Source organism: Phoxinus phoxinus (genome assembly GCF_949152265.1).
Source record: "Phoxinus phoxinus genome assembly, chromosome: 7".
NCBI lineage: Eukaryota > Metazoa > Chordata > Actinopteri > Cypriniformes > Leuciscidae > Phoxinus > Phoxinus phoxinus.
Window position 1 is genome coordinate 11,613,612 of NC_136882.1, and position 12,555 is coordinate 11,626,166.

General features: G+C 36.4%; 1 protein-coding gene across 24 annotated transcripts in view; it reads right to left on the reverse strand.

Moving 5' to 3' along the window:
- The window catches only part of mycbp2 (MYC binding protein 2), a 113,037-nt gene that overhangs the window by 28,382 nt on the left and 72,100 nt on the right, over window positions 1–12,555 (reverse strand). For 7 of the 24 annotated variants that reach the window (XM_079617748.1, XM_079617738.1, XM_079617746.1 and 4 more), the window contains 7 exons: window positions 12,220–12,275; window positions 12,014–12,129; window positions 11,516–11,613; window positions 7,061–7,177; window positions 5,221–5,361; window positions 2,631–2,705; window positions 1,026–1,247 (listed from right to left, as the gene is read on the reverse strand). In XM_079617748.1, coding sequence (XP_079473874.1) covers window positions 1,026–1,247; window positions 2,631–2,705; window positions 5,221–5,361; window positions 7,061–7,177; window positions 11,516–11,613; window positions 12,014–12,129; window positions 12,220–12,275 — 825 coding nt within the window. The remainder of the gene's footprint in view (window positions 1–1,025; window positions 1,248–2,630; window positions 2,706–5,220; window positions 5,362–7,060; window positions 7,178–11,515; window positions 11,614–12,013; window positions 12,130–12,219; window positions 12,276–12,555) is intronic. The other 17 variants (XM_079617741.1, XM_079617733.1, XM_079617750.1 and 14 more) reach the window with 7 other exon arrangements.

Sequence of the window (12,555 nt, forward strand, 5' to 3'; positions counted from 1 at the left end):
CGAGACATAAAAGTAACTTAAGTTACTTTCCCTAGTACCGGTAACTAATTACTATTGATATAAAGTAATTGGTCAAGTAATTCAATTACTTTTAAAAGAAGTAACTAGTAACTGTAACGAATTACACATTTTCAGTAACTTGCCCAACACTGCATCCTACATTGTTGTTTAAGAAATGAAAAGCTGCAAACTCCATCAATCAGTGTTAATAGAACTGATGTCAAACAATATAACATGCTAGAAACATAATAATAACTGCAATAAAGATCCATCCAATCATAGTTTATTTCCCTATTTAAATCCAAATACCAGTAGTGACTTTTTTTGGCCATGCAGTGTATAATAATATAATATATCCCAGGGTATTCAAAATGGAATATAGTAGTATAACTACTAATAATACATTTTATTATATATGTTTTGTTTAAACTTTGACTCATTTAACTCCTCAGTTGTGTGACTTGACTTGACTGTTGAACTTCTTTGAACTGCAATTCAGTAAATTCTTCTTCCTATCATTACAATTCAAAGTCCAGTTCTACATCCTGTGGGTCACAGTAAATTCAATTCAAATGCACATTCCCGAATCGAAAGGGAACCCATTCTTAATTCTGAATTTTGCTCAACCCTAGTGTTAACAGAGTGAAAATTATGAGATGACTTCAGTTTTTGTTGTAATTCACATGCTTCCTGCCATCATTGTTAATAGTCCATTTATTAATTATCGCATCAAACAGATTTTCCTGCAGAGCATGCCAGATTACACTGAACTGTTACTGTGCAAAAGCTGAAGCCATGCTTGGTGGTTCTTGAAAGGGGCTTTAATAATGTGAACAGAACAATAACACACCCACACACCAGAGCCATAGCATGTATGGCCTCTATCAAAAGAAGTTACACAAAGGGATCTATAATTGTCTAAAGAAAAATGAAGAATTTGTGTTACAGAAACTGCAGAACTAGCAAGAAATCTGGCTAATTAGTCATTTATTGGCAGCCACAGTAACACAGTTGGGAGTCCATACCTCGCCTACCGCCTTGACTTTGTTCCCCAGAACTAACATTCCAATGGGGATACCTCTAAGGTTTGGGCAGCTTCTGATGTTGTGACCCGAAGGTCCGGTCTTCACTACCTTATAAAGACCCGGTCCACCACCCTGGCCTGCGCCCATGTCTCGTACAGTGGCGTCATGAGAAGGGTGGCCACTGGTCTCCTTTCCATAATCATCCAAATTTGACCTGCCCTCCTGCAAAACCAAAGGACACCAGTTAATTTAAGTTTGAAAGTATGTCATACATCGTAAAATTATGTCCTCAAAATATTTTGTTCCATCTAATTTCTTAAGTCTTTGTTTTAGGGTCAATGACAAATAAGGATGTCCGATATGATGAAAAAGAAAACCCTTTCAAATATCCAGTCTATAGAAATGTCTTTGCAGTAAAACTGGCCCACATTTTTTTGAAAACAGTTAATACAATTTTCAATAAAGTGAATGAATTAACCTTTATGACTTTAAGACTATGTAGCAGGAAAGTTACACAACTTTAATTTTTTTTTTCACAATAATATCTCAATACCAAAAATAATGTTAATTCAAAAATGGAAAATAATCTTTATAAAAGCAGCGTATTCATGCCACTGTTAATGCATTTTTGAAAATAATTTATTCAAAAAGGCATTTACAACTAAATTCATGCAGACAATAGTCAATTAATCCGAAAGGGGGAAAAAGTGACATAACCTGTCCATTGTGCTTCTACATACAACAGACAGTCTTTACAAATATCATGTAATTGTAACTTGTAACTAATTTTAGGTTGTTGGATGGCATTTACATTTATTCATTTAGCAGGATGAATATCATTATAACACATAACAGTGTGTTCTAATTCCAAGTACTACTGATGAATATTATAGATATGCTGTTCATAAACTGACAAAATTAATTTAGCATTTGTGTGAGAACAAAAACGAAACAAAACAAAAACACATGCATTCACATATTCTGCTTTTATTAAAGGAATAGTTTGGCCAAAAGTTACAATTCTGTCACTATTATTATAAATTGTTATTTTTTACCATGGACCACAAAAGGAGAATTTCAAATAAATTTGTCCATATATGGTTTGGCGTCATTAACATCAACAGCAACTTATTTGAATGAATGATTTTTGGGGCTTAAAAGATGTGGTTCATTGTATGGACTAAAATTCACCTTCAGTTTTCCATGGAAAACAACATACAAGTTTGGAAGGACACTAAGCTGAGCCTGAGTAAATAATGACAACATTTTAATTTTAGAGTAAACTATTCCTTTAAATCCTCATGCAACTGACTTTGTTCGTTTCAACCGTGAACAACTACATGAAAACGCAAAAAGCTTTACCCAAGGTTAACATAAATGTAATGTAATGATCATTAGGTACTGGAAAATTTGTGCACACAAGGAAAAGATGATAAAACATATTTTGTGTCGCTCACTATTTACACAATTAAACATGCAACTATGATGATGCTCCAAAACTACATGTACAAATCACAATCTGGAACATCTCAAAATCATGGGAAACACTGGTGAAAAGCAAAGCAGCAGCCAAGCTACAACACACCTCATCTTCTGACAACTCACCTGGGGAAAACAAGATAAGGTCGTCCAAGACAAAAAGTCGATATCCCTGACTCCTTGGCTAGCGCTAAAGATATTCTGAGCAACAGATTATAAGCAAGTCAAAACACGGTTGGGGATTAGCTTCAATCAGAAACGCAGATGGTATGGTGTGTCTTTTTTTGGAAGAGATGGATTTGTTATAGTGACAGTTTGTTTGAGTGTATTTTATGCCTTTCGAATTTTCTTCACGATACAGTAAGAGAAGAATTTGAAGGTTGAGAAAGAAGGTCTAGCAAATGAAAAAATCCTAAACCTAGAATTCTGGGATCTGCTGAAGATTATGACTGAGAATTTTGCAACAAAATTCAAATCGCATCGAAATACGGCAAATGAAAAATAAATCACATGAGAAATATGAAGATTCATAATCTTCCAAAAAAGATTGGTGGTGTGTCATGCTGTTCACACTGGGAGCCTTGATGATATTTTCACATCCAGAGGTAATTATGCTCTCACAATCATGGCCCAAATTTCAGGCCTTTAGTTCGAAAAACGGCTTGTTTCAAGGCAGAACCTCATTAAAAGTTGCGGGACACCCAGACAGGTAAAACATTTTAACAGATCAGCCACTTTCAAACCAATTGTTGAAAAGGTTTAAGGGCCATTGAGCACATTTTTAAGCAAATGAATCTTCATCTGTATACAAATTGGCTATATAGAGAGGTTGAAGCTTTCATTGAGCTCATACTTATATACTGTCATGACCAGGAAACAGCAAAGCTTTGTTCACTGATATTCAGTATCACACAAGAGCTATTTTTCACACCACATATGATGAATAACAACACAGTAGGGCTGCACAATTAATTGAATAGATAATGATAATAGCTGACGCAACAAGCGAATAATGAAGTGTCGATTACAGCATTCGCTGCATGTGCGCATTGGGGAATCTATAGCCTGTTAGAAATCACAATCAGTTCTAATGAGCAAATTTTTTTTAAGCAGTGTTTTGTTTCATTTCTATTATGAAAAAGAAAGCTGTAGAAACATCACCTGACTCTTTAAAAACAAAAAACAAAACCAGTAGAGGCAAAGCGAAAAGCATCGTGACATGTTGAGCTGCTCACTTATAATATAGATCAGGGATGGGCAACTTCGTTCCGCGGTTCTGTAGAGTTTAGCCCGACCCTAATCAAACACACCTGAACAAGCGAATCATTTGCCGCATCCAAAATCGCATACTGTCCAAGTAGGTACTACATTTGAATTCAAACTTACTCGACCGTTAAAAAAAGCTTGTTCTATATAGTATGAACGTGGGTAGCATTATTGTAATCCAGACGTATTACATCCGCCATGACGCTACAGTCACGTGACCTACCAGCGTCAATTGCGTCGCTTCACCGCCATTCATAAATCCTCTCCCATGGCTTCATGGGATAGTAAAGTGTCCAGCGAATGCGCACTTCAGAATCTCACCGGAAGTAGTAGGTCACTATGCATTCGGACACACTACTCTGTTGGCGTACTGTTTTTAACATATTATATAGTATTTGATTTCGTATGCAGCGTATATGTCAAGAAAGCGTATGTTTTTTTTCAGGGTTGGCGCTAAACTCTGCAGGACAGTGGGCCTTCAGGACCAAAGTTGCCCATCTCTGATATACATGGTGTGAAACCTAACATACACCAGAACAAGTTGACACCAAAACCAGAACACTCCTGTTAAGGCTGAAATACACTACACGACTTTTGCAAAGGTATTTGCCCTGATTTGCAGTCTGGAAGGGTCAACGCTAGTTGCCGAAAGCCATTCTGCAGATTTTGGACATTCGTAGGTGACAGATTTAACAGAAAATCGCATAGTTAATGTTTGCTTTACACTACAATTCCATCCAGTTGGAGAATGTCAAACATGTTTGATATTTTAAACCAATTTCAAATTACATGGTTTTAATTTTTGCGAGTGTGTGTTCGAAACATTTTAGTGCATGATGCCCAGTTTTCGTCTGTGTGTAATGTATAGCGTTTTAAAATCTGTTCAGATACTTTTTTAAAAGTCCTTTAGGGCATTCCAGCCTTTATAATAAACAAGGTGTAGATGTGGTGAGAATTGCATTATTTACAAGGAATGTAATATTTCAAAATGAACACTATTAATTGGAATAAATAACTGCCGTTAAAATACCAAGGGACAAAATATGAACTTTTTCATAATGGTGCAGCCCTACAAAACAGAGTGCATGAGTTAGTGTCTTTCAACCAGGAGTTAATAAGACAAGGGACTGGCAACATGCACAACCCCCCCTTAAAAAATGTCCATCCTGGTCTCTGAGTGATCGTGCCCAAACTAAACTACAGAGTAGCGCTAACACATGCAAGGGCACATTTTCTTGGCCTTTGTAAGTAATTAACACAGCATGCTTGTAGGCATTTGGGACTGGGTCATTAGATGCCCGTGATTCACTGTAAAAAGAGCCAAACTGAAGTATATCAAATGATCATCCTAAAATGTGACTGAAGTTAAGCTGACAGTTACAAGTCCCGTTCCCAAATGAGCAGTGTACGGGCTCCGGCTAATCTACGAAGGGGGAGGCCTTTTACTTACGTCGACAGGGACCAGGAGGCTTCTGCCCAGATGCTGGTTAAAAGAGAGGCACCAGGCTTCAGTGTACCCATTCATGTTGGGAACATACTTCTTTACTGTCTCATCATTCAGTCTGAGCCAGACACCATCATCATTGTGGATCTATGGGAAACAAGCAACAGAGCGGAGCCATGCCCTCCTGTAACTGCTAACACGCCCCTCGCATGAGCCTCTGAGGCTGCAGAACCAATTGCGTAAATGCACGACACCAACCAGTTGGATTTACTGTGGATGTCCAGTTGTGTTGAGAGAAAATGAGATGCATCATCTACAGAATTTTTATATGCATGTAGGGCCTGACAGCAAGGAACAACAGGCCCTTTCACGTGACTTGTGTGGGGGCTTCAAGACTCTGCTCAGCGCAAGCGTTAAGCGCCACTTTGAGCATGTGAAAAGCGCTGCCATGTCATCGAAGGGTCATTCTACGGTTTTGCCAATTAGCAAGTTAGCAAGAAAGCAGGGAGTTAACTCTACCACTCAAAAGTTTGGACACATGTCTGTATATATTTAAGTAAATTAAATACACTTCTATATCCACTTGCTTTTCTTTTACTATCCCCTCCCACTCATCCATTAAAAAAAAAAAAGAAGTAATTTTATTTTTTTGCAAAGCAATTAATCAGCTAAACTAATTTTGAGCATTAAACAGTTCTTTTGATTTGATACTATAATAATTAATAGATAAAGAAATACTGTTCAAATGTTTGGGGCAAGTACGATTCTGTTTTCTATAATTAATACTTTTATTCAGTAAGAATGTATTAAACTGATCAAAATTCACAGTAACAACATTTATAACAATATTACAAAATATTTCTATTTCAAATAAATGTTAAAAATGCTTTTTAACTTTACATTCAAAGAATCCTGAATTTCTTTTTTCACAAATATATTAAACAGCATTTTCAACATTAATAATGATGAGAATTGTTTCTTGAGCATCACATCAGCATATTAGAATGATTTCTGAAGGATCATGTGACACTGAAGACTGGAGTAATGATGCTGAAAATTCAGTTTTTACCATCACAGGAATTATTTAGCCTAGTAATACTATTTGACAATTTGGTGAGAATAGGAGACTTATTTCATAAACAAAGAAAATCTTATGGACCAAACTTTTGAACAGTAGTCTATATAAATGTAAAAATAACAGATAATCAATATTAAGATGTAATATAATTAAAAAAAAAAATAGTAATATAAATAAAGTAATATGTAAAATAATCTATGAAATGAAATATAAATTCAGTCAAGTGTGTCCAAAATGTTGACTGGTAGGTTTATTTTATTTTATATACTAAATACATTTTGACCTGTCATGCAAAAGTCATGCAGTTTTTCCAATTAAGTGTGCTTTGAAACAGCAAATGGGTGAGCAAAACATTACAAGGTTGACACTCTCCATAGAGATCAATGCACTGGCGGTTCATGTGAAAGGGCCTTTAGAGCAACCGACAGCATTGCGGATGTGAGGTTGGGTCTTATAGGAGTATCAGTGATTGGCATGCAGTGATGGACTGGGATAGATAGCTCTTATATGAGCTTTAACTACAGCCTCAAAGTCTCCTGCATGTAAATGAAGCAAAGGATAGGCAGAAGAAAGAAAAAAACGCTTCTGACCAAATCATGAGTAAATTAGAAAGCTCAGAAAGATGCAGAAATTGTTTTAAAAGCCTTTTTGTTTTAAAACAGAAACAATTCATTAATCATTCATAATTGTGTTCTCTGATTAAAAGGAAGAGAAAACAGAAAAGGACTTAAATACAGAACATTTTGTCCCTATTCTAGAGCGGTTTACCTCATCAATGAATGTGATGGTGCCATTGACTTGGACTATGCCTATTTGTTCGCTCTGCAGAGAAGGATGACTACGCACGCGCAGCCCTGCGCTGTCCTTGGCCACAAATTTGCGCACCTGAGAGAAGCAGAGGGGGAGAGACAGAGACTGTAAGACAGAGGAGAAGTTGGCAGGAAGCTGCAGTCAGAGAGTAAGGGTTCACAGCACGAGAACAGAAGAGACCAGAACCCACACATCCTATCAGACGAGGAAAACGTCAGTCCACCCAATGAGGTGTGAGAAACTCACCAGAAAGAAGCATGAAAGACACTTGATTTTGCACAGTTGTGTTGCTTGTTTCCCAGTTCAATACAGCGTAAAGAAATACACAGTGAAGAAATATAGTGATACCGCACTCGCATATACATAGCACTGATACCGCACAGCTATTTATTAGGGGTGTAAAGATACACGTATTTGTATTGAACCATTCGGTATGAGGCTTTCGGTTCGGTTCCATTTTTCCTGCCTACCAAAATTTAGTTATTTCAAATGTAGCAAGTGCGCTCATAATGTAACAGAGACGCTGGCGTGACCACAACATTGTCCAACATCAAATGGCAAATGTGATATAAGCAGAACGAAACTGCGCTACTCGTTATTGTGTGGTTGACGGACCATTTATCAGTTTGGACCAATGCAGCGCGAGCCGATCTTGATCAAACAGCACTGTTACTACACAGCGAGATCCAGTAAAGAAAGCATTTGAATTCGTCACTGAAGAAATAACATCACTGCGAGATCTAGTGAGAAACATTCACATTTCTCCTTTATTAACTGATCAAACAGCACTGACGTGGAAACCAGGAAGAAACATTGTGCCATGAATGAACTATTCAGTGTCCATAGATCAGCAACATTCACCATGGATTTACTGTAGTAACACTACAAACTGTAACCATGGAAGTTCGGCAGGAATAGTAGGCTATAATGCTTTCAAGTAACATTACGTCGGTTTTATTTTGACATTATGAATACAATTGCTGCCCTCAAATGTTAATCTGAACTAAACTAAAACCTTTGTTTATTACTAGGTCTACTACAATATTACATTTCATTTTGTCCAAGGAGCTGTTTTGTATTATATGCTCCTGAGAAAAGTCAAGTATAGCTTCATCATTGTTCAAAGTAAAAAAAATAGCATACTTTATGATGTTATGATTCTTTCTTTTTGCTGTATCGAAAACGTAGCAAACCGCAGAGATGGGGGACTCGAGTCACATGACTTGACTCGAGTCAGACTCGAGTCGCAAATGTAAGGACTTGAGACTTGCTTGACTAAATTAAGAAAATGACTCGACTTGACTTTGACTTGAGATCCAATGACTCGAGACTTGACTTGACTTGAACTGTATGACTCGAGAATGACTTGATATATTTTTTTAGATAAATCATCGCAACATCAATTGATGAACAAAATGAAAGCAACGGAACCATTGACTCCAGTCATCAGATTCTGCGCGATTGCGTGACGCTGCACAAGCCCAGAAAAAAAACATACAATGCAGTGAGCGCGCTAAATACAAAAACGTCTCCCAGCATCGTTTCTTTTTGGATATAAACACTAGAAATTGACCATATTCATACAAGAAGATTTGCTGTTCGCATAATAACTGGCAAGGGATATCGGACACGACCATCACAACCTCGAACTTCATTCACCACGTCTAAAAGTAAGCTGGCTTGTTTAACCTGTTCGTTAGTTAATGTGAATAACGTTAAATCTAGAGAGAATATTGGTCAAAACAGCATGCTTCTTTATACAAAATTATGTTTTCAAATGTAGTCAATATCAGGTGTTCAATATTCAAATGATAATTAATGATGGCAAATGTTTTGTATAGGCTACGTGCATAATTGACACACAGACATTTGCCACAGTTTCTTTCAAATGCTTTAAAGCCAAATATGTCGCTCTTTCCAATGACGAAAAACAACATAGAAAACTATTAATTATGATTTGTCGTGTTTTATGTTTCTCTTGAAGCAGGGTCAGATGTTATCAGGGGGTTGGGGCAAAATGCCAGCAGAATTAATATGCACCCACAATTCAAGATGTGGTGGAAAAAATGGCCATATAGGCGATGAGTTATTTATAACATATGATAATAAAAAATATGTCCTGAATATTGGCGCGATTGGAAATGTGATAATGATTTTATACAACAGTTCAGTAAACAAAGAGTGGTTGTGATGTGACATTTTAGATGTAATATTGTAAATATTCTCTGTTTGCTCTATTTCTCCAATGACAATAGTTCTAAACAAGCCACAGAAAAAGAGTTATGCGTCTTTGAGCAAAACCGGGTTTTTTTGTGTGTGTGTGTGTGTGATTCAGAGACCCAGTTGCTTAGTTCTAGAACGAATCTGCCGGTTTGAACGAATCAGTTGAATAAATGCTTCTATGACTCGTGCATTAAGACGGTGATTTGGCGCCACCTATTGGCTGTTTTAATTTCATAATTAAAAATATATAATTTATCATTTTTTTGCATCAAATTTTTTTCTATATTAAAATTATTATATTTAAATCATTAATCTCATAGCATTGTTTATGGTGTTGTAATTGCAGTGTAAATGCATGGTTAGAAAAAAAATGGTTTGAACATTGTTAGAAAAAAATGCCCCTGGAAATCAATTTAAGGGGTCAAATATTGGCCTGCCGGTGATATTCCATTAAAGAAATATATAAGCAAAGTTAAACATGACATTTACTATAAAACTAATATAATTAATGCATCACACTTGTGAATTTACCTTCAAATGCTTTATCTTAATAAAAATTGTCTAATTGTTATTATAATAATAACAATTCAAAATTTGTATAATCATAAATGCATGCTAATAAATTATACAAATATTACAATATAAATGTATAAGAAAGGTAATCATTTTTGAGGGAACAATAAATAAGGTTGAGGCCAATATAAACTCTACTTTTTTTCTGTTTGGTATTGTAACTTGACTTCGATTTGACTTGACCCTTAGCAGGACTTGACTTGACTTGCTTGAAGTGAACAACTGACTTGACTTGACTTGGTTGTGTGTACTGCGACTTGAGACTTACTTGTGACTTGAACATGTGTGACTTACTCCCACCTTTGCCAAACCGTGACACAAGTGTATCGTATCGAACCGTGAATTTTGTGAACCGTTACACCCCTACTATTTATACACCAATAGTCTAGTCTCAAGCCGTCTTTATGAAGAAAAAGAAAAAAATGTTTAGTCCATGTGGCCCCTCAAGTAATATGAGCTCATAAAAGGTGTGTGTAATAATTATAAAACAATTATACTTGAATTTTAGCTTGTCAAGCCGCAGGACATCAACTTCCAGAAAGTATTTAACATCATAAATAATATTCATAAAAAAATCTGTAATCGAATACTATCTGCTTCAGCGTAAAACATTTTCAGACACCATTTCCAAAGAATGACAGTCCAGTTGTGAACATTAACACTACAGTTCAAAAGTTTTGGGTCACTATGTTTTTTTTTTTATTAATTTTTTTATGGAAAGTAAGGGTGCTTTCACACATGTGAACTCTGGTCCAGTTTGCTGCTGATATGAGCGCAACCGTACTAAATTGCGGAAGTGAACCGCTATTGATGATGTGTTTCTGTTTGTGTGTGTTCTCACTCACTTTCCTGACAAGCACACTGCAAGCGGAGATAATGTATATCTCATTTCTGCTCGCCTTCAGCACAAAAGGACTCCCGCGTTTCTTAGAACATATTTATAGTAGGCCTACATTCGCAGCAGACAGACGTAAGTGCTGTTATGTGCTGACGCTCTGGAAGCAAAACAAAGGATTAAAAAAAAGTGATGCGAGCAACTCTATCCATTATGGCGCTTTGTCCTTCATAGCCATTACCTAGCAACATGGGTACGTCGCTGAAAGTTGATGACGCAAGCGTACTGTGGTTTGGACCCAAATACTATAATGTGAACAGAGACCAGCGGGGGAAGGGGGAGAGCAATCAAACTCTGGTTTGGACCAAGCAATCGAACCTAGTGTGAAAGCACCCTAATACTTTTTCCCAGCAAGGCCACATTAAATGTGACAGTAAAGACATTTATAATGTTTCAAATAAATGTTCTGTTCTATTGAACTTTCTACTTATCAGAGAATCCAAAAAATCCTGGTTTCCACAAAAATATTAAGCCGCACAACGGTTTCTAACATTGATAATAATAAGAAATATTTCTTGAGCACCAAATCAGAATATTTTAATGATTTCTGAAGGATCATGTGACATTTTACTGTATTTTTTATCAAATAAATGCAGCTTTGGTGAGCGTAAGAGACATCCTTCAATGTATTACCGACCCCAAATTTTTTAACGTTAGGTTAACCTGGACTGGACACATCTGGCCGAGTAGCACCTCTTTAAATCCCTAACTCGAAAACTCACCTTGCTAGGTTGAGGTTCAGCTTTGGGTTTGACCATCTGTGTGCCAGGAGGGATCATTCCTTTGGGTGGGTCTTTGACCTCGACCTCCAGACCAGCATCTGAGCAAATATTATTCAGTCAAAAAACTCAAGGTTCTATAATATCAACCCCCAATTTCACAGACAAGGCTTAAGCCTAGTCCCAGACTAAAATTCATGCTTGAGCTGTTTTAACTGAAAGCAATTTTCACTGACAATGCACGTTTATAAAAGATATGTAAATGAAGAACGCAAAATAATTAATTAAGACATAATCTGTCCCCCCATCTTGCATTAAATCTCTATAAATCATATTTTATCATGTAAACACAATTTTTTACATTTTATGGGGGGAAAATGCTGATAATGAAAATCTATTTGAGCACTAGCAACATACACGATCCACTTTGGACACTCATTAAATATTTCTACAACAAAGTGCTCTAATGCAAAGCTTTAATAAAAACTAAAATCCCGTTACCGATCTCAATGCCATCGATGGTCACATGAATGGTGTAAAGTCCAACAGCACCAGGGGTCCAGTTAGCGCTGTATGTTCCGTCTGTGTTGGCCCGGATAAGCATGTTCTCACTGGGCCTGAGTAAGAAACAGACAAACCGAACCTGAAACCTGTTCTTACATTTGAATGTTGACTGTAATATGAATATGACAGGTAGGTATTTTAACCTCTTTGGTGTCGGCGAGGCAAAGCGAAGCTCTTCAAAGGAATAATTTTCATATGCCTGGACAAAAAAATAAACAGTAAGTGACAATTCTATCTAATTGCAATGAGACAATTTTTTAGTCATTAGGAAATTGAAATGAACCCCTCTATTTTTTATAAGTGTATTAATCTTACTGTGAACGATTCATCTGTGTATATATAATTACATTAAAAATGTCATAACTGGATCTTTCAGTGAAAGGACAGACTTATTTTCTCTCCAAATAAATTTTTTTTTTGAACTTGGATGCATGTAAAAATGTTGGAGACCTCCAAAACAAAATTAAGAACCTTTAAAA